The sequence below is a fragment of the Scomber scombrus genome, chromosome 10, assembly GCF_963691925.1.
Source record: "Scomber scombrus chromosome 10, fScoSco1.1, whole genome shotgun sequence".
In the NCBI taxonomy this organism is placed as follows: Eukaryota; Metazoa; Chordata; class Actinopteri; order Scombriformes; family Scombridae; genus Scomber; species Scomber scombrus.
Window position 1 is genome coordinate 1,131,810 of NC_084979.1, and position 23,169 is coordinate 1,154,978.

Genomic DNA, 23,169 nt, shown 5'->3' on the forward strand with positions numbered 1-23,169 from the left:
TAAGTGATCATTCCTATGTGTTATTACAGGAAATGTTTCAGATAAATGTGCTTATTGGTTGAATTTCTTTCTTTCTTTATAAGCATGTTCACAGAAAAAACAAACAAACTAAAAAAATAGTATTTTTGCAATAATGCAGTGTGGACGAGTACCACCTACATTATAACACACATTTTTTGTATGACTTCTCTGTGACGTGTTTAGTTTTATTAAGTTTCATTGCATGTTTGTTGTGTTTTTGTCAGGCCAGAGCAGTCAGCGGCATAAAAGGGCTGTTTCACAGAAGCCCAAAGCAGGCTTCCCTGGACAGCCATGCTGCTGCACAGCACAGCCGTAAGCACCCGTTTGGTGCCCACCTCCTGCGCCGCACCGCCAGCGCACCCACCAAAGGCCAGCCCAAAATCAAGAAGGGCTTCGCAGAGATCGCCATCGACACCAAAGACTACAGCTCAGAGGGTGCTAGTGAGGAGCGAGAGTCTGAGGACAAGGCCTCTGCTGCCACCTCTCACCAACCCACACCACCACAACACCACAACGGGGATTCACTGGCATCGCACCAACCCAAGGGCCCCTGGGACCATCCTGAAACCAATGGGGCTTTTCACCCAGAGGAGGGTAAAGGTAAGAGCCCACTTTTTGCTCATCCGCATCCCATGAGCGAGCCTCTGAAACGTGCCAGCCGTCGCTTTCATGAACCCCTGGACACGAAGCCAGGGGTGTTTGCTCGTGTGGCGCTTAACAGCTCAGGCAGGGTGGGGATGTCCTCCAACTGCATCACATGTGTGATGGGCACCAAGGAGAGTCCAGAGGCTGAAAGAAAGAGCCAGGTTGAGGAAAGGCAGGGATGCAAGTCCGATATGACAGAAGGGGAGAGACAGGAGAGAAGTAACCGCTCCTCCACGACCAAAAGACAAGTTCAACCAGAGCCCCCGGCCGAGCCCCAGCCCCTAGACACCCAGCCAGACTCACAACAGGCTCCTTCCCACCCCAAGTCAGGCATGGAGGCCCAGTTTCAGTTATTGCCCCAGGCTGTCTTGCAACCTTCCCCCTTCCCCAGATCCAAAGCCAGGCAAACGTTGGCTGGCCTGCAAATCCGGACTCAGCCTGATGCGTCACAGAGGAACAGCCGGTCCTGCAGCGTTCCCCGTAGACGCTTCCCCAATGTTGTAACACCAGTGTCCAGCCTCACACCAGACTGCAGGACCAGTGTCCGTTGGCAGCAGGCAACGCCCCCCAGCTATGGCACCGTTTGCGACTCGACACTGGCCCCGTTTACAAACAGTAATGCAAATGAAGGTCTCTCACTCAGCGACAGCAGCAGCTGCGACAGCTTTTGCAGCCTGAGCAGCTTGGAGTCGCCTCCTATGCTGCCTCCACGTTCTGTCCTCGACAGCCGCAAGAGGGCCGTAGGGACCCTGCAGCGGGAGATGAATGCCCTGTTCGCCCAGAAAATGGAAGAGTTGCGACATAAGTCCCCCATGTTCTTTGCTGGTAAGATGTATCAGCCTGAGGCAACAACCCGCTAGCTGCTGTGTAGTGCCCCACCTTTTATGTACTGTAGGCCACAGACTTCCATATAGTCTCCATACTTCCCCCGACCACTAATGTTTGGTAGCTATGCTGTCATAGACGTACCTGTGCTCCGTACCTGTGCGTAGAAAACGTTGCCCCCCCACACATGTCTCTGATAGTTTAGGGATTTAGCTGGCTATCTACATGTTCTTATTGTCAACAACTGTGATGTGCAGAGGAGGGCTGTGTGATAGAAAAACATTCATTGTTTCATGTTGTGCTCTATTGTTTATTTTATTGTGACGCACATCAAACTTAAGCAATATTTTTACTTACAGCCTCTTGACTTTGTGCTACAGTACGTTATAAATGTATTCAAAGAACTTCAGTACTATATCAAGCTAGTGAAACTCTGTGAATGCAGCTACATTGCACATGCTCAGTGGAGGTTACTATGTTATCTCTATTATTATTATTATTATCATCATTATTATTTTCTTAACAAACTATGACTGATATTGATATGTTTGACAACAACGGAGCTCTACAGAGCTAATGAGAAAAACATATGCCAGACTTTCAATACACACAATAAGATGAGTTCATTGTTGCTTTCGTGCTGCACATCAGATTTGTTGACATTAAGTAAAATGTAGAAATTCACAAGCCATATCCTTAAGGGTAAAATAAATGCTTTAAGGTAAAACATAAAATAAAAATGTTTACTTATTTCATTCCATGTTGGTCCATTAGAGTTCTAGTTTTTGTAGCTGATATCTAAACCTTCAAAGTATCACTATTTTAATTACTGATTCCAATTTTGTTTCCATTTGCCTAAAATACTGTACGTCATACTACCCACATGCTTGACAGATGAGGGAAGTGGTAAGTTTTTAACCCAAAATGAAAGTCATTTCAATTTAGCCTAGTTACAGTTCTGTTGTAATGCATATGGTCTAAAACAACATAAACAACATAAGCAAACTCAAAGAGCACACTTATATGACATGCTCACCTGGTTGCACCTGGAAGCTCTGGAAGTGGAGCTAAAATTGCTAGCTAGATTATGCTACGTATCAGTGTTTTCTATAAACTTCTGATTGGCTGAGATGTAAGAAAAATTTAAAAGTAAATCATAGAAAAAATTAGCATTTGAAAATAGCCGGTCCGCACCTGGGAGAGATCCTTGAATCTAATGTGTATAATCAGGAGTAATTCAATGATTAAAGGCCAGTTATTGCAGTCATTACACTGACCAAAAAAAGCCTAAAGAACCCATTATCACTATTGTTGTCTTGGCTTTAAGAGCCTTTTTTTTTTTTTTTTTTTAAATCTGAGCAGATTTGATTTAATCCGCCCAATCTAATCAGAAAACATCTATTCATACTGTACAACCATTATGACTTCTTCCTGTAATGCTTTGCTTCACACAACAGGACTTCATTTCTTATAAATGTATGACTTTATTCTTTAAATAAAGTAATCATTTTTAAATATAGTCATAACTGTTTTTCTCAAAATATTAGGACTTTAATGATGATCATACTCTGTTTAAGAATTCATAATAACATTATATTACATTACACATTACATTATGAAATCACAGCCTGGTCAACATGTACACTGAGTGACTCAAGGAAAATCTAATAGTCCTGCAATAAATACCTTCTTGGTGATATTTTGTCTATTTTAAATATGTGATGAAGAAAGTTGAATATCTTTCAACATAATGCAGTCCACTCTACCATCAAGCTATAAGCTAAAGTACAGTGATATCTTAAAGCTTAGTTAGTGCTTTACCACTCAGTTCAAGTTTGAATCATACATTAGTTGGAGACTCCGTCATGCCTGTGTAATGAGAGTCACATGCCACTGAAATCAGCTGCACCCAGGTGAAGACCCTCTCCTTCCCCCTTCATGTGACATGTTTCAGGGAAAAAACAGCTTTTCTTCCCCACACCCATTCTCTCTGTTTATCATGTGATGAACATCTGCTTTTGTTACTATCAAATGTAATCTTGTGGGGAAAGCGTGGTCCAAGTATCCTTCAAAAGTTGAATTTCATCATATGATGCTGGCTACTTTTTATTAAGTCATATGATAAACTTTCTACAGATTGGTGACACATTTAAGGAAAAACTGGTACAGGTTTGAATGCTTGACCCCTATAGTAAGGGGGTCTTGTGGCTCTGTGATACTTTGGGGGGGCATTTTGATGGCATGGTTTGGGTTCACTTCATAGAGGGAAGAGTCATTGCAAGTCTGTACAACATTGTCCTGAATGATAACCTTCATCCTATAGTGAAACATTTTTATTCTGATGGGAGTGGTCTCTTCCAGGATAACAATGCCCCCACTAATAGAGCTGGAGGGTTCGCTGAATGGTTTGATGAGTATAAAAATGATGTGAATCATATGATATGACATCTCAACACAACTGAACACCTATGTGAGCTTTTGGAGCGCATGTTAGACAGAGCTCTCCATCACCAACATCAAAACACCAAATGAAGCGATATCTTTTAGAGGAATGCTGTTCATCCCTCCAGTAGAGTTCACACTCTGTAGAATCAATCTTAAGGCAAATCAAAGCTGCTCTCGTGGAACGTGGTGGCCCCACATCTTACTAAGACCTTTTTTGTGGGTTTTTCCTCGAATTTGTCACCAATCTTTATCTGAGCAACTTCACTTCTCCTTGCTCATTTCAGTGTGAAACAAATGCTCTGATGTTTGTTCTCGTGTTGATTTGGAGACAAGTCCATGATCTCTCTCCTGTTAAAATGATTTTCTGTTCTGTAAGCCATTTCCTTGCCTCTACTCTTCCTCTTTTTTTCCCATTTTTTTTGCTAAACTCCTTTTTTCCTCTGTCCCTTTTGCACGCTCTCTCTGTTCCTAGTGCAGAATTGAGGGGATGACCAGAGCCAGGTAAACTACTGAATGCACGTAACCTTTAAATGCATCCTGTGCACCTTCACCTTCACTTCACCCATCCTTCTCTATCTCACATGTCGCCGCTGGGGTTTTTGTTTTTTCTCCTGTCAGGGTTGGCAGGGGTTTGAAATCTATATTTCTCTCCTCTTTCACATTCTTGAAACTGTGAAAGTCTCACAACGGGGGGGTGCAGGTCCACACACTGGAAAAGGTTTAGTTTGACTCCACCTAAACTAAATGATGACAAAATTCTCTTTATAGTGCACACAGTTTATATCGTTTTTATGTATTATGGCTAGTATTTTATGTTAAAACTTCAACATGATTCAGTTGTCTTATTTTTGTAGTTTGCAACACATCCTATCAGTGATAATAACACTGAACCCTACTCACAATGTTAATTACTGAGATCTGGGAAGACAGCGGCATCGCTTAAAAAGATAAGCAATGGGTTAAGAAACATGAGCAGTGAAATGATGATGAGGAAGGTTTTTAACAAATGAATGTTAACAGTAAAATGTTAACCCAAAACTACTGATTGTAAACATCTGCTGCTGTTTACAGACTGGCTCTCTCTCCATGGGGTAGAGTGGGACACAGTTTGATGTCCAGGTCATCCTGTCCACATGTTGAAGAAGATAAAGTACTTTATAAGTGCAGTCCATTTACTATTTAACTTGCAGTAGTTGTAGGTACATAGTTTTCAAATATCTTTACTTTTTGTTTCACCTGGAATAAAGTGATTTAGATAGTCTTTTTTTTAAGGTGCTATTTTTAGTGTCTTACTAGAGTACACTATGCACCAAACCATTTAAAAAAGTTAACTGCATTAATTCTGAAGCATTGTGCAGTCTTGTTCCTGTATGAGAATAATAAAATAAAAGTGTAATTTACTGACCAACATCACTGGTTAAGTTAAGTTGGTCTGTTTGCTGTGGAGTAAGTGGAGGAGGAGAGCAGTGTTATTATTAACATCATGTCTCCAGCAGAGCAGAGCAGCCTCTCTGCTGCACCATCAGATGTGGGGAAGAGAGATGTTTGAAGTAAAACAGACTGCACTGAGTTATTCTGTTTACCCCAGAGTTGTGTTTAAGTTGTGTTTGGTCAGCTTGTCTTGTGTGCAGAGGATAGTTGTTTAGTCATTCAGCATGTTTTGAAGATGAACTACATGATCAATCTAGCATGTGCACACAGTTCAGTTGGGGGGGTCTTTTTCGTTCTGTTAGCATGACATTCATAAAAATTGATTTTTTAAATGTGTGAATTGATTAAGAGGCGTACAAGATGAGAATTGCAATTCTTATGTACAATGTTGAATTTTGTTGTAGTGATGTTTTCACATTCGCAGAATGTTATTGTAACTGCTAGAAATGATGGTTCAATTATAGAAACCAGCTTGGAAAAACCTGAAATGAACCTTTAATGTTGGAACATGAAAGTTCATTCTTCAGATTAGAAACAGCAGTTTGACCCAATAATCTTAATTTAAAGTCCTGTACTTGCTTTTTTGTATCTTTCAAATATATTCCACGGCCCTCATCAACAAATAAAGTAAAACAGACAACTGAGCACTCTTTCCTGATGAAGTCTGATACACTTGAACACTCTGGAAAAAGATGGTCAGTGTACCATGAATTTAGATTTTTTTTTTTGGTCAAACTATCTCTTAAATATTTTATTGTTATGGACACTTGTAGTGGCTTCATCAGTAACTCCAAAAGTAAAATGTATAAACCTCTTTGTGTAAGACTAATTCTTCGATGATCAAGGTAACAAGAAGTTATAACTTCACATCAGTTCTTAACTTCAAATGAAATATGTTCATACCCAACATCCACCAACCTGCTCAACAAGGGAGTAATATTTATTTTAGAAAACCAATATTGTTTTTATTTTTGCTAGTTTGGTAACAACAAATGGTATTGTCATTGCCTATGTCCCTCTGAAGGTCTGCCCCCGCCTTCACATTAAAATGCATTTATTATAAAACAAGAAGCAATGAGTCAGTATTAGCAGTAGCTTTGCACATCAGCATTAGCTCATCACAGTGAAAAAATAGAGCAGAACAGCTAACTGCATTTAGCCAAATGTGAATCAGCGACATCTGGACAATACCTGATGCTCTTAGCAGTACATGCACCCACACTCATTCGACTTGTCCTTTTTTAGTGCATCCCTAGTTTTCAAGCAGAAACAGATGTCACTTTTACAGTCAGAATTCTGTTAGTGACCATGAGGAACATTCATAACAGTGGTAACGTTCTGTATTGTCTTTCTTTCCACAGATTGTTCCACAGTGCAGAGACCAGCTCCCCCTCTTCCAGCTCTTGCAATAAACTCTGGAGACGCCAGGAACACATGCTTTACCCGCTCTCTCCCCACTCCAGAAGAAAGCCTGTCTTCATATCACTCCTCACCACCACTGCACTCACCATCCACAGCAAAAAAAGCAGAATCCCCATCGACTGTTCCTTCAAATGGGGTGGTGGACAGCCCTATCAAAGTGAGCAGGGACCCTAACAAGGTGCCTATATTTTCCAGAACTATGCCACTCCCTCTGGTGATCCCTGGTGACCCATCACAGTGCAGCCAAGACACCCAAACCAACAGAAGCACTCATTCATCCATGGAGCCTACACCAAGCCAGAGGGGAACCCTAGAAACTCTTACAGAAAGGAAAAATGATACAGAAGAGTTGAAGTTTGACCACAGAGGTGACTCTCCTGCTGCAACTGCATCCACTGGAACGTCTGCAGTCCCTGTAGCTCAGACAACCCAGGCCAGGAGAACACTTTTCAGCAATCTTTCATCGCACATACCAGTAAGAAGAACAAAAAGTCAGGGCCACTTTCGGGTGCCTGCAGCCTCAGCTGGGCAGACCCAGTCAGCAGTACCAGAGGTCTGTACAGATGCCACCATGAATGACCGCCTTTGGAGCAAGCTGGAGCCAGGCAGCCACAGAGACAGCATGTCCTCTTCCTCTAGCATTTCTTCCAGCGACACCGTCATCGACCTGTCCCTGCCTAACCTGGCTAGGAAGAGCCTGCCCACTGCCAGCAGCACCTGCGACCCTCACTGGGTCAACTTCCGGCACTCAGCTTTAGTCTCTTACGATGCCCTGCGAGTGAGCAAGAGCAAGTCAAACCCCAATCTTCAGCAGAATGAGTGTTCCATCGATGAGCTCAAGCCCCGCCCTCTGCAACACCCCAAGGAATCTTCAGTAGACTCTCCCAGCAGACTGACTCAAAGGAGGCACACATGGAGCCGGCTCTACATGGAAGGGCTCAAACAATCATCAACCAGCAGGTCCTCCTCTGCATCTACAACCCCAACTGCTACATCCCCTACAGCTACAGCCTCCATGTCCAAAAGCCTTGGGGATCTGACCTCTGAGGATATTTCCTGTAACTTTGACAGCAAGTACCGCAGCATCAGCCGTAGCTTCATTGTCAGGCCAACCAGGGACCAGCTGCGCAGAGGCAGCGCACTGAAGTCCAGACCATCCTCCGATCTGACAGAACAACTACGGAAGCTCACTGATGTGGAGCCCCTGACTGCTAGTGACTTCACCCCTAAAAACAAGCCTCAAGAGTCTCAAGTGGAATCCGTGGATGAGACCCTGGTGCGGAGGACATCCTCAAGGAGCCAAAGCAGGGTGCGCTACATTGCAAACAGGGCCAAGCAGGCCCAAGAAAGGCAAAGGCTCCAGGGCCTGGTCCAGGGCAGAAGTGCAAGCTTCAGCCTTACTGGTAGCTTTGGCAGTGGAAGTATTGCTAGCCCCATTGAGGAGCGGGGTAACCCCGAAGGGGCGTGTAGCATGGCCCGGAGTCCCTGCACCAGCCTGGACCTGCTGAGTCAGCTCACCCCTCTAGGATCCCCCTCCCCTAGACAGTCCCAGTTATCCCCAGACGCTGACAACAGTGAAGTCTTTTTCATGCTCAAACTCTAAGAACTGGCTGACTTGGAACTGAGTGTGAGAGATACAGCTAGAAACTTGTTTGGAATACAGTCCACTTTTTCTCAAGTAGAAATCTTTTTTTAGAAAAAGTTGCATATCTTACAGTATATCTCACAGAAAAACAGTTCACAGTGTACATTATTTCAACAATATTGCAGCAAACTGCTCCTCTGAATCAGTAACACATGAACAATCACTTTCTGCATCTTGAGGTTGTACAAAAATCGTTTTTATTTAACTTTCACATTCAGAAAACATTGTCCTGAAGTTCTGGAAGAACTAAAAGCAACGACTGCAGCTCTGTCATCGGTTTGCACCAAATGTTAGATGAATGCCAGAATGTATTTCGTGAAAAAATACCAGGAGTTTTTATATGACTCTTTATGTTGACTGAGATCTACTCTTATGTTTGAGTATTTTTTGGAACATGACCATACGGTAGCAATAGATCACAACCAGAGGACAGACAGGAATTAAAATGATCCATTCTTTTCATTCACTTGAACTGTAATGGTATGCTTTAAGTAAGTTGAAAATGAGATAGCCTACTTAATGTCAAGGCATTATTATCATCAGTAGACCATTCATCCACTAGCAATACTTTGAAAATGATGGCATGGTATCATGTTAAGCATAATGTACAGTTTGATGCTAAAAGCTGTGACTTGTCTCATGTGAAAAAAATAGAAAGGAATTATTCCTACAATGCAGGATGAAAGGTCTTATTTTTAGTATTCTTCGTGTAGTGCTTACATTGTAATTTGACCAAGCTGCCAATATTTTACTAACCTTCCTGATCTGTGGCATGTCACAGCACTAAGATCACTGGTAGACTACTCCACACTGAGTTTAGCCTATTTTATTTCACTGCATGTATTTTATGTATTTTATCCTAATGCTGTGCTTTATTTTACAAAGATTTTTTATATGAAGATTTGTTTATATCCCATACTTCTTTTTTTCGGATTGTTTGATGCTCACAAGTGCATCATATCTGAATCCTTGTATTCTCATTGGTCCATGGTACTAAAGCAAGATGGAAATGATCTGTATCAAAGCACGTTTATTTGTTGACCTGCTGTATTGTTTGCACTGCCATACCAGTTCTTTGTGCGAAATTGTAGGGAAAATATTTAATTCAAACAATGTGTAATTATGACCTGAATAAATCTCAAATGAATATTAATGCAAGGTTTCATGGCTCATTGACTTCTTGTACATTTGATCATTTACCAGTTGTCTTAGTTTGGAGACAAAGACGAGCCGTTAGCAAACCAATTAAAATGAGTCTTATGCAAGCCGACATGTAAAGGCCTTTGGCCTTGGTTTTGGAGTCTGCTCGCTGCTCTAATTATGGACTCTACTTGGGTTTGTGTTTACCAGCCGTCACCTCTCTCAACCTCCCTGGCAAAAAACAGCAGACCCCCTGCAGGAGGGAAAATGTTCCAGTACAATGACTCGAGGCTACAGAAGAGACAACAACCCTCAGTCAGTCATTAAAGGAGAGAAAAACGTCTTTTTAGCATCACTTGCCACCCAAGATCTGATTTTTTTTTTTTTTTTGTAGGGTGCAAAACTATTTACTTTGTCCTAGTGTGTGTGTACGGAATAATATCCTCATCATAGGTTTTGTAAATTCCTCCAAAATATCCTGAAGTATTTGGAAGAGTTCTTGGCATAATTGAAATGTCTTTAAAACAGCACAAACACTAATATAATTACTTCGATAGAAATGGATTTATGCATACCATTGAGGAAGTTAATAAAATGTCTCAGAATCAGTTCTCTGAAAAGCCCCCCGGAGTAATGATCACACAATAAGCACACAATCTGAAATTGTACTAGATGTGGACAACAATGATTGGATCAAAGTTACTTTAAATATTAAAACTCCTTTAACCCTAACCCTGAAGCTCTAATCCTAAATCTTCAAATCCAAGAAGCGTTGCAGCCACTCGTTGCTTTCTCAGGACACAGATTGTCAGTCAAAGGCTTGTCCATTGTCAAGTCTGTGGTTTCCAGAACTGACGGCCACCTATGGTGAGCTGTCAGACACTGCCAGGCCTCCTCTGTAAGTTCTGTAAGACTTTCTGAAGCACGACATGCTCATTTTAGCGCCACAGACTCCTCTCCAGCCAGTACACAAACACAAAAGACAGCTTCATTAGGATTCCAAGAAAACCACAGAGCCCCTCTTAAAGCCGTATTTATCTAGACAATTTGGCATGGCTTGGCCTTTCAACTGAAACTTCCAAGTCCTGTTTTGCACTTCAGGCCTTAGAGAATGTTTTTGTCTCAAAGTGTAAATGCAGCCCCTCCTTTTTAGATGAATTCACTGCCTGTTTTCAAAGATTTTGTGGAAATAAATCAATTTGTTTTGTTGGCTTATGTTAAAACATTTAGGATTTTTTTCTAAGACAAAGAAACAAGACAGCTGTTCGTGGATATTATTACCAAGATATTATTTGTAGCAGATTATGTAATCTTTGAGTTTGTGAGTTTGGTCTTAATACTTAACCATAGAATAGTGCAAACTACTTTGATTGCTTACATTTGTATTTACAGCCCTAAGCTCAAATATAAGACCGCAACAATAAGTTGACATTTGTTCAGACGTCCCACGGTTACACAAAATAGTTATTCCAGTGCAATATGTTGAAGAGAAAATCTCTTCCTCTGACTCTGTGGGATCTCCTATCCACAAAGTCACCCCCTACCCCACCCCACCCCCTCCCGCTTCCACAGACCATTCAGCCCTGTCCACCTCCACCTCCTTTTTTGGAGATCCTGTTATGTAATAATACAAAAACAAGTGTGATAACCATCAGACCCGCTGGAAACACCCTAAACTGCTTGAATAATAACTTAGACAGTAGCATATTGTAATTCATTTCATTTCTTTGCATTAGTGTATATGGTGAGAGAATTAAACACACACATCACAGTCTGAAGTACAAAATCCCCAAAACTCACACAAGCTAGAACTTGTAAGTGTTTTAATAACTCTACAGTTGAATACATATGGCTTCAATAATCTGGTATAGTTTTTTTATTCCACCAAAACCTCCTCCTCAACCTCATGGGATTCTATCACTATTTGAGGCTCCTATCTCCTCCCTCTGTGTCCTCCCCCATATAAACCCCCACTATGCTCAGCTGCACACAACTCTTCCCCTTACCCACTTGGAAGATTTCTTGAGAATTTCTTATACACTTTCCTGGTGTCATCCCTCGCACAGAAGTCAAGTTTTTTAATCCACACTGCGCCTGAGGTAAGGACACTTTTTTTTTGTAGGTTTTCACATGTTTAACCATAATATATATGCCATATGTTCTTGGTTAGTCTGAATTTGACAGATAAACTCAGAGAAAAATGATTAATCCGTGATATTTTCAGGCTCGTGACAACATGAAAGGCTGTGTAACTTTAATCTTATGTGTGACAGCATGGTCATTCACTGCAGGTAAGACACACACACAGACACACACACAACTGGCACTGTAACAACATTAGACATAGTTATATTTGGATCAACATATTTATTATTGTCAAGATTCATGTTTATGTTTAGAAGTACTTGCAGAATATAGTTTACTTGTGATGGAGCAAAATTGAACTAGTTTCACATCCAGTAATTCTCTTTATGTTGCCGCTAGAGCTCCTGTTACTGATGTTTCTTTTCCAGGCCAAACACCACTTATGTTATCTTCACTAATTATATATCAAAAGGTTTTATTATAAAATATGTTAAACAATCTGGCTTATAGCTGTCAAAAAAGTCATATCAGAAAGACTTTTATCAAATTTAAAACATGTAAGCTGCTAATTGCAGTTTGAGATTTGCAAAAATTTCTGCAGTTAATGAATGTTAATCTTCTGTGAAATGTGACACTGCCACAATTACAATCAGCACGTAAGCACTGCTCGCATAGTGCTTTTGTGAATTGTGCTTTTTGTCTTCTACTGTGAATCACACTAACTGCTCACCTCCCTCAACAGCAGTGGACACACAAAAACAAACACAAGCCACTGCTCAAAGTGACTTTCCCTCCACGTGCATTGGCACGGGATATAGGGTGCTGCTGAGGCTGCAGCCCTCCTAGTTACAGAGTCAGCTCCCCCAGCACAGAATGATGTATCTGGCTATGATGCACGTACATTACACCGTTTTGAACCGTGAAATGGTTTAACCACAAGTTACTTTTCCATAGAATACTCAGGAGACTATAATTGTCTCCTTTGGATACAATTGTATATTCATCCTATTACTTGGTTATGAATGTGCGACATGAAATCTCAGGAATCTGATTAATGTACCTACTAAACTCAGTCATGCATTGTGGAAACAGTTCCCATATGAATAAATGTGATTGGTCAACCAGTTCGTTACAACCGTAGCGCTGGTTGACATAGCAACAGAACATCCTGTTGCCACTGGCTGTAGAAATCAACTCCTATGAGAGTTTATTTCTCTATTATTCTTATGTAGCATGACTCATTTCACCTCTCACCAGAATATTGTACTTAGATGGGTAATTTAGCCTTTGTTGACCATATTTCTGCTAAATATATTTATTAGCACTGTTTCCCACTTATGCTGTCAAATAATGTTAACATTAAGTCGTGTGGTAAGAAGAATAATAATAATAATTAAAACTGCAAGCAGCGATGACCGGGCCCTCTCTCCCCTGCCCTGCCCCGCCCCGAAGCAGCAAAATTTGACTCAACGCATCTTCAAGGTCTTGAGATGACACAGAGTGAATATGAAGTCGGTCTGATTAAATCTGTAGCAGGATTTCATTAAAGTACGTGGTGTGGAAATGGTATCAAACAGCGCCAAAATGGCAAATTTGATTCAAAATGGCGACTTCCTGTTGGAGTGAGTGTATGGGTCCAAGATACTTTTTTGTGCGTCTTTAGATGATTCAGATATATACCAAATTTCGTTCATCTACGTCAATCTAGAGGAAGTGGCTCAATTTTCTTAATCTTCTACAGGGTGCAGTGGCGCCATTTGGCCAGCAGTTCCTGTTTAATGGTGAAACATCAAAATTCCTCACATCGCCACGAAGCAACCAAACCAGTAATCAAATTTGATAACTTTTCATCTCCAATGTCTGAAGATGTTTCTGAGTGAATTTGAAGTTGGTCAGATTAAATCTCTAGGAGGAGTTTGTTCAAATATGATGCGTGAAAAACACCAAAATGGCTCAGTGAACAGGATGGTATTGAACTACTTGCAGAGCTGAGTACACATTTGTAACAGTCACAACTGAGCTCAAACAGATTTTTAGTTATGTAAGCTTCTTATAAGGGGAACAGCTGTGGTCACAGAAATGATAAAATAACTGTGATATTTCATTTAGTTTCTTTGTTATTAGGCAATTGTGTCAACACACTGACACACACTGAAAATGAAGTGAATATCATCTGCATTCTGGCATTTCTAAACACTCAAAACAGTGTCACCAACTTTCTTTGCTAGCTCTGGTTCAGGAGCTGGAACTATTTCTTTAAGCCCAGCTATCCCTAAGAATTCTGTTCATAATGGACAGTTTTATCCCTCCAGGTTTGCATCCAGTGCCGACATTTAGTGCTAATACAGTGTCTGGTGGAGGGGTGTGTAGTGCATCAATCTTTCATTCAGGAGACTGGGGTGTGTGTCCAGTTACATATCTTCAATAACTGCTTACTTAAATAAAAGAACAACCAGCATGTTTCTCTGGCCTTACCATACATAACATATACCATATTTGCCCAGTTTTGGTGCTGAAAACGAGACTTTGGAGAAAAAAAGAACTCTCAGGCTGACTCTACTAAGCCTGTGGTACAAAGCTGGTCCGCTATAGAGTCACATTTTTGGCACTTAGGGTTGTGACTGACTGACATGTTCTAGAAGTCACAGTAAAGTCATAGTCCCAGCCTGAGGCTTTTTAGTGATTTTTTACTGTGCAAAGCTGTCACTCAGGAAATTAATTTGACATTTTAAAAAGTTGAAAAAATACTTTCATCCAAATTCTGTTTCTTGCCTTAAAAAAGACTATGGTCTATGGTCAAAACATGGGTTATATAATCAATACAATAAAGCACCTAGAGCAAGGTCACAAAGTGCTTCACAAGAGTAAAATTGTTAAAGACCATACAACAGTATAATAATATGTCATCATTTATCAGGCCATTCCTGCTGATTCTATAAATTCTGTTTCTGTCAAACGATTTTGCTAGCTAGTCAACTTACATTCTGAAAAACTGAATTGCTCAATGACTCCACCCATTAAAGATTCACTCAACCAATGAGACCGTTTCCTCCTCCAGAGCAGCCCTGCCTCCACAAGCTGCCTGTGTAGCTAAAGCTCTGGCTTTCTGCCAGCAGGCTCTGGCAGAACTACGAGAAGAGGTCACGCTCCCAAATCATTCCTCACATTTGACTCTTTCCCCGTTGGCACTGCTGGACTGTTGGAGTCTCATCAAAGCACAGGGGGGACACCATCCAATGTGGCAGCAACCCATTTCTCACCAGTGGAGGGGCTAATGCCTTGCTGTGGTCTAGAAAGCACTGTGATAAATCAATTAACCATGTGGGGAGAAGACTCTGCAGGCAGGCGGTGAGCTGACAGGCATCTCCGCAGATCGTAGGTCCTGTCATCCTCTCTAGAGGAAGCTGACAGTGTCATGGGCTTTATATGACCCAACCAGGCCGGCTTCTGCTATCGCATGCAATTATGAAGAATTTGAACCCCTGGCACCTCCGCTCAATCCCCCCTTCCTTTCTCTGACTGACCCTGGCAGGGCATGTTAGGTCCTGCTGGACATGCTGGGAATGCCATTGGTCACAGTTACGGCAAAAGGAAAACAACTGTCAGTGTCAGGGCAGGGGGTGTGGTGGTGGTGGTGGGCGGGGGGGTTTCATCCCCTGGTCTGATTACATGGTAAAAGGGGGGTTGAATGATTGTGCCGGAACACGTCCTTAAAGACGGATCCCCCCTTTGATACCCCACAGAGCCCCAGATACTCCCCTCGTTGTACCTTGCGAATGTCCCTTCAGTGTGGAGCCCTTTTCTGCAGGTCCCCAAAAAAAAAAACGACAACAAGACATCCATTGTCCCTCAGTGGTTGTTTGGTTTATTTACTACTGTGGCAGAGAGAAAAACACATGACTGAGACTCAAAGCAAACAATATGCTTCATTAGGCTTTAAGAAGCTGCTCCACACTTAAGCTTGTAGACATGAAACCTGAAAACTAGTCAGCCAAAGAACTAAATCCACTCATCTTTGTACTGCTTGATTACTTTGACTTCATTACAGGAACCCAAAATGTACTGTTGTGTTTGATATTTCACTCTAGATGCCAAGGACTTGTCCATCACCACTATAAAGGTATTTTTTTCTCCCTCTTTCTTTCATGTACCATAACTGATGTACCATAACTGATGCACATGTGTTGGTGAAAAGCATGTCTCAGGCCTTTCAGAACACCTTCAACTTTGACCTTGTGTATTTATTGTATTTGTGCAAACACAGTTTTTCTGTACAATGAGGGATTACTTGCAACATTTCAGCCCAGTCACTTTGACATCCAAACAGAATGGTTTAAGTAATGCAGATAATGTGATGGACAAAACTAAAACATTGGTTACACAAAACAGAATTATTCTGAATTATCAGTTAGTACATGGCACCTCGAAGTTTGTAATGAATGCATCTTGTAAATCTTGAGTGAAACATGAAAATCACCAAAATTCAGTACATTATTCACCAGCAGCGAATTCTTGACTCAATTTTTATTTATCTTTTTAAATGCGTATCCTCCCATTACTCCCACCGCCTCAGCAAGAACCATACACCATGAGCAAAGGCTCTGGAGGAGAGCTGGAGGGCTACTGCATTGACCTGATATCTGAGCTCTCCAAGAAGCTGGGCTTCACCTACAAACTGCACCTGGTGAAGGACAACCGCTACGGAGCCATGGACTCTAGTGGGAATTGGAACGGCATGATTGGTGAGGTCATCAAAGGGGTAAGTCACTGATGGGGAAGAGTCAGACCATACATACAAAACAGGATACAGTGAATGACATGTGATAAACTGTATGTCATGTCTTATGACCTATTATGTACATTATTCTGGATCATGAGCTTGTTTTTTAACCCTTACATACTGTCCGGGTTAAATACGACCCATTTTACATTTGAGAGCAGTCAAAAACACCATATACACATTTTTTAGGTGGACTTTTCCTAATGTGACCCAAAATATTTTTTTAAATGCAGTATCTTTTTTATTTTTGTGTAACAAATACACATTTTTGTATATACAAATGTCCAAAAAATTCAAAAATCAGCATTTAATCATGTTGAATTCTGAAAATGTTCTCAAACATTATTAAATACTGATGGGACATTTTTAATGTGAACTAGCGTAGAGACTAATTATGAGGCATGAATATGAACAGTATGTGAGGCTTAAGCTCCACAATTCCCAACATGTCATGCATTAGTTAGGTTTTTCTTAAAAAATTATTATATGTGCCCATTCCATCTACCAGGAGGCTGACCTGGCTGTGGCCCCACTGACCCTGACTGCAATGAGAGAGCAGTTTGTGGACATGACCACCCCCTTCATGCAAACAGGCATTGGCTTCATCCTGCGCAAAGACATGGCTTTTGAACAAAGCGCCTTCAGCCTCTTGTCACCCTTCTCCACCGACATGTGGGTGGGTCTACTCATCGCATTCCTGCTGACTGGTCTCTGCATATTCTTGGTGGGCAGGTCAGTACAGTACAAAGCATGAAACTTCACTGTTTGATTGATTGACCCATTCCTCACAGTGTGACATGCAATGAACCTGAAAGATCGTGGCTATTTCATAATAAATAGGGGCCTACAATGAATGGTTAGGATTCAGATTCACTTGAATTCTTACACACTTTATGTGTGTTCAATTACTAATACACTAATATTCCAGATATGTACACTACCGGTCAAAAGTTTTAGAACACCCCAGTTTTTTATTGAAATTCAAGTAGTTCAAGTCCAACGAATAGCTTGAAATGGTACAAAGGTAAGTGGTGAAAGGCCAGAGGTTAAAAAAAAGGTAAGGTCTTTCCTACAGAGAAATTGCAAAGAAAGTCAAGGTGTCAGTGAGTACAGTTTCCTTCACCCTCAAAAAGCACTCAGAAACGGGGGTAATCTCTGAAAGGAAGAAGTCTAGCAGACCCAAAGCCACAACACAGTCAGAAGACAAGTTTCTGAGAGTCAACAGCTTGCGTGATAGACGGCTCACAGGACAACAGCTTCAAGCACAGCTTCATAGTGGTCGTAGTAAGCAAGTCTCAGTTTCAACTGTGAAGAGAAGTTGCAGGTTTGACAGGTCGAGTTGCAGCAAGAAAGCCATTGCTAAGAGTCAGAATAAGAAGAAGAGGCTTGCCTGGGCCATGAAACACCACCGATGGACTACTGAAGACTGGAAGAAACTGTTATGGACTGATGAATCAAAATTTAAAATATTCTGTTCATCACGCAGGAGTTTTGTACGCCGTCGAGTAGAAAGGATGGTTCCTCAGTGTGTGACATTAACTGTCAAACATGGAGGAGGAAGCATGATTGTCTGGGGCTGTTTTTCTGGATCCAGGGTCGGCAACCACAGCATTCTGCAGCACCATGCAGTACCCTCTGGTATACACGTAGTTGGTCAGGGGTTCATCCTACAGCAAGATAATGACCCGAAACATAAGTCCAAGCTATGCCAGAACTACCTTAGGAAAAAAGACCAAGATGGTAAGCTTGAAAACAGGGAGTGGCCAGCACAGTCTCCAGACTTAAACCCCATCGAGCTGAATGGGATGAACTGGACAAAAGAGTGAAAGCAAAGCAACCTACAGGTGCCACACATTTATGGGAACTTCTGCAACAGAATTGGGAAGAACTTTCTGAAGAATATTTGATTTCCATTGTAGAAAGAATGCCAAGAAGTGTGTTCAACTGTTATATCTGCCAAAGGTGGTTACTCTGATGAGTCAAACGTTTAGAATACATTTTGGTTTATAAATTGATTCCATGTCTTTTTTAACTGCAGTTGTTTATATGTTTTTTGCTTTCATTTCAGAGTACAATGACACATTAAACTGCATAACTTTCAATAAAAAACTGGGAAAAGGTTTTTTTTTTCTAAAACTTTTGACCAGTAGTGTAGGTATCAGTTTTCTAAAATGCCTTTATCAGTGTGGGATGCAGATCCAGATCCTACATACATTTCACAAACAATAATTATAATAATATATATATTCTTTAAACGAGGATTGTATATGGCAGATGCCCTTATATTATTTGTGACTTTCTGCCAGTATCCACACAAACCAGTTATATTCCAGCAGTTGATGGCATACAGGTCTTTTTTTTTAGGTAGGAATCTAGCCTGGTGCAGCTTTAGCAGTGTTCTTGTTTTTTATGTCCTCCCAGAATCAGTCCCTCTGAATGGGCAGAGCCAGACGCAGAGGAGCACAGCTTCACGTTGCTGCACAGCTTCTGGTACATCACAGGAGCTCTCACCCTGCAAGGTAACCCAGCTGAAGCACAGGCAGAGAAACACAGTGATGCCGGTCTCTGCTCTGTCAGAACATACTGAACACTCATTACTTTTAAAGGAGTAGTTTAACCTTTAGTAAAACAGGCTTAATTGCTTTCTTTAAACAATAGTGTATCCATCCACCCAGTGCTACTATGCACTGTCTTAGGCTACAGTGCAGGTTTTGATATTAGACTTCAGGAAGCTGCACACATCAAGAAATAGTTCTAGCATGTAACTCCAGATGTTGGTGCAGGTACCACATGAGGCCCAGTGTCTCTGTTTGCACCCTCTGGTTAGATGCTTAACTGAGCTGAATCTAACTTAATCCTAAACCACAAAAAGAAGTGCTTTAGAGGCTAGATGATTCCCCTTGCTTCCAGTCATCATGCTAAGCTAGACTAACTGTGCTCTAACTCCAATTCTGTACTTTAAAAAGTACAAGCATTGGACTCCTGTAATATTATGTTAGTAGCCTACATCATATGATTTTAGCTCCCCTTGCTGTTGTCCAGGTGTGGATGTCCATAATTAACTCCACCTGTTTTATTCATTGTGGAATTGCCGATACAGATGCTGAAGAAGATATTTGAATTTTCAATTTAAAAAGTGTATTTGGATTGCTGTCCTAGTCTTTCTTCTTTATTACCATTACCATTTTAAGGATACACCACCTAGTTTTTGTGTCATTACTGTGAGTTGAATCCACCGTATGTTATTTCTCATTCCTGTGACAGTTGAAAAAAGAAGAATCAAAATGGATGCAACACAACCAGAGATATTGTCTTTTCATTCAAAACATTCTTCAACCTGATGCCTACATTACCTACAATATAATGCACCAACAGTTCTTTTGAACACTGGGCTCTGTTGTGCTAGTACTGACTAATGTATCCAAAATGTTTATCTTTTACATCTGCATATTGATACATTATTCAAATTTGAACCCTGACTTCATTGGTTTGAATTTAACCCCAGTTTAAATCAAAAACTATAATTTTGGCTTTAAAAGCACTGCTGCTCTGCTCAAAGCACAGTCTAATGGTCTGCGTCCTCCCAGGTGCTGGTCCTCACCCTAAAGCACTGTCTGGACGTCTAGTCAGCGCCATCTGGTGGCTGTTTGCTATACTGCTGCTGGCCTGCTACTTTGCCAACTTCAACTCCATTCTGCACTCCAATAACAAACACGTCTCCATCAAGAGCTTTGAAGACCTCGCCAACCAGGATGTGATAGATTATGGCACAGTGGAAGCTGGTTCCACCATGCATTTCTTTAAGGTACAGTCAGCAGTTGCTAACCACAGTCCAGCCAGCATGTCCATGTAGGTCCCAGAAGGGTTAAATTTGGGCTGCAAATATGGGTCCCAAGTGGGTTTGTCCGCAGTTTCCATGGTGGCCCCTCCTGTGTTTGCCCATATGGGCTTTAAGTGGATTCTGACAGGGTTTCAGGTGGGGCCCAAATGGGTTAGTTACACCAGACCCATATGTTTGCTCATATGGGGTCTAAGTGGGATCAGAATGGACCTTAAATGGGGCCCAGTTAGCCAGCCCACATGGGCTTCACATGTGGGGCCCATGTTACTGAAACCATGTGGGACCTGCAAAATTTGCCCTCTCAGTACCCATATAGCCCGCATTTAACCTATGTGGAGCCCACATGGACATGCTGGCTGGGAGCTGTTCATAATGCCTGACACAGATTGATAAAACTGAATGTGCTGAAATTTTGTACATTCAGAGTACAGTGTTGAGGATATGAGAAGATTCAAATATTATGATTTTCATTCTTCTCTCCCTCACAGAATTCCAACAACCCCGTCTACCGGCGTATCTACCAGCACATGGAGCGTAAGAAGAGCTATGTGTCCAGCATGGAGGAGGGTTATCGTCTTGCCCAGGAGGGAAACTTTGCCTTCATCGGTGAAGCAGTGTCCTTGGATTTGGCAGTGGCTCGCTACTGTCAACTGACCCGCTCCCAGGAAGTCGTAGCTATGAGAGCCTACTCGATTGCAGCACCTCTGGGTGAGTCAGTGTTTTGGGATGGTTTTTATTCTCGAAAGACAGCACGGTGAAACAATGAAGCCTGTACTGTGAAAAAAATTGTCCTATATTACTTCAGGTCACTAATTGTATTTTTATAGGATTATATTTTATTTCAAATAATTCTGAAGTCATTTATTTGTCTTGAGACTGTTCCCTGTGAAGTAAAGTTGGCTATTTGTTATCCATGTGTTCTTTCAGTGTCCTCGGCTTAGAACTCTTTGACATCTACTACATGGTGGCACCAACGACATATCCATGGTCATACACACAGTATTCAGTGTTGCACCAATCAATATTTTTTTCAATCAATGATGGATCAAATAATACATGAATAATGAAAGGTGTTGCTTGTAGGAGAAAACCGAATTATCACCAAATCTGAAGTTCCTCCAGCTTTATAGAGCTTTTAAGCCACTCTTAGGTTTTGTAACTTCGCTGTTTTGTCTCACAGATCTCAATAACCTGGTTTCAGCAGCAGCAGGCAGCTATTTTGTGAGCGAAAAAGCTCTATAAACTCACTGTACACTACTTGCTCAGCACCAAACATCATACAAACAAACTTAGAGAGCTGCTGGTGAACACAGCGGAACATTCAGCAGCTAAGGAGTCAGATATTTTTCTCATGAGCTGATAGAGGTCAAACTACAGCTACAAGGAGAGTGAATATTAGACTTATATCCATCAGGAGGACACAAAAACAATTCCAAATAAATGCTAACGTCATTCTGTGTCTGCTGGAGTCAGTTTCCTGCTTGTTGTCATTGTTGCTGTTATGCTGTATCATGTTGCAATGGACCAATGCTTCAAAATCTGCTTCTCCAAAAGTATGTGGCTACCTTTGCCTACAGATTTCCCCAATTTGCTGTAGAAGAACTTGACTGGACACACAACCCGGCACTCTGAATCAGAGCTCCCTCCCTTTAGGACTGCACATAGCCTTCACTTTTTCCCCATCCAGCACCTTTGGGATGAAATGCTGGAGCTTACTAATTCTAAAGGTCTCTTCCTTGCTCCTCCAGGTTCCCCATGGGTTAAGAATCTAACCATCGCCATCCTCCAGCTCAGTGAATCCGGTGAGCTGACATACCTACGGGACAAGTGGTGGGCCAGCAGCTGTATGGGAGCTGATGAGGCTCAAACCTCCGAGGCCCTGCAGCCCCACGACCTACGGGGCCTCTTTCTCCTCCTTGGCCTGGGACTGGGCGTCGGACTGCTGCTGGCCCTGCTGGAGCTCTTATCCAAGGCCCGCAACCAAGCTAAGGACAGCAAGGTAAGAGAACGGTATCACACAGTGTGATCACATCGTAGACTTCTTTGGTCACATTATGATGTTTTTTTTTCTCGTTTCTGTCACAGAAATCATGCTGCTCTGTGCTGACATCAGAGCTGAATTGGCGGTTTGGCAGCGGAGGGGAGAGCGCAGAGCAGGACACTACAGACAAAAGCAAAGCCTAAAGGAAATGTTAATATTTTAACAACATAGTGTCAAAAATGTGGATAAGCTGAGTGTTTTCTTCCTGTTCCATCGAACAAACTAGCTTTACATGTTTCCATAGTAACGATCATGTGTTGTTTTTGTTCAGTGTGTTTTGTATCCTTTAAGAAAAACTTAGTGGCCACCGGAATCATCATCATCATCATCAACTAGCAGCTGCATTGTATTAAGCAACAAACTAAGGGACTCACAACTTCACACTTTCTGCAGATATACTAATACTTTTTGTGTATTGATTTGTTTACTGTTGAATATCAATAGATTTTTTTTGATCAAAGGTTATCAAATGTCCAAATGCCACCCCCTACTAATTAAAATGTATCTCTTCATGATTCATAATAGTTTACTAATATTTTGTATCGCTCGTATCCTCCAAATATTCTGGGAAATTTGTCTTTCACCACATCGTCCATGAAACATTCTTTTTAGACGTAGAACATTAGAGACAACAACGGCAGCATTACTAACAAACATACTACCAAGCACACTACAGGATGCTTTTTTGTTGTTGTTTTTTTTTAGTAAAGTAATTTAAAAAATAACTATAGATCTCATGTTTAAAGCTTCTCTAATAAATATTTTTATTTAAACAATGGATCAAATGATATGTAATGTGACAGAGCTCCCTCTTAGTGACAAACTAATACCAACTGCAGTTCCTCTCA

The 23,169-nt window shown here is 41.4% G+C and overlaps 2 protein-coding genes across 2 annotated transcripts in view; both read left to right on the top strand.

Moving 5' to 3' along the window:
* plch2a (phospholipase C, eta 2a) overlaps nt 1-8,728 on the top strand; it is a 71,490-nt gene extending 62,762 nt beyond the window's left edge. The window contains exons 21-22 of the mRNA XM_062426535.1: nt 246-1,491; nt 6,729-8,728. Of these exons, the coding sequence (XP_062282519.1) occupies nt 246-1,491; nt 6,729-8,392 (2,910 nt within the window). The 3' untranslated portion in view covers nt 8,393-8,728. The remainder of the gene's footprint in view (nt 1-245; nt 1,492-6,728) is intronic.
* A 2,830-nt stretch (nt 8,729-11,558) lies between these two features.
* On the top strand, nt 11,559-22,843 carry si:ch211-251b21.1 (uncharacterized protein LOC571720 homolog). Its single transcript, XM_062427024.1, has 10 exons — nt 11,559-11,673; nt 11,799-11,865; nt 15,748-15,779; nt 16,233-16,418; nt 16,948-17,171; nt 18,861-18,958; nt 20,027-20,244; nt 20,769-20,988; nt 22,029-22,279; nt 22,366-22,843. The coding sequence occupies exons 2-10, from the start codon at nt 11,811-11,813 to the stop codon at nt 22,462-22,464; spliced, it is 1,383 nt and encodes a 460-aa protein (XP_062283008.1). The 5' UTR covers nt 11,559-11,673; nt 11,799-11,810; the 3' UTR covers nt 22,465-22,843.
* The last annotated feature ends 326 nt before the right edge of the window (nt 22,844-23,169 follow it).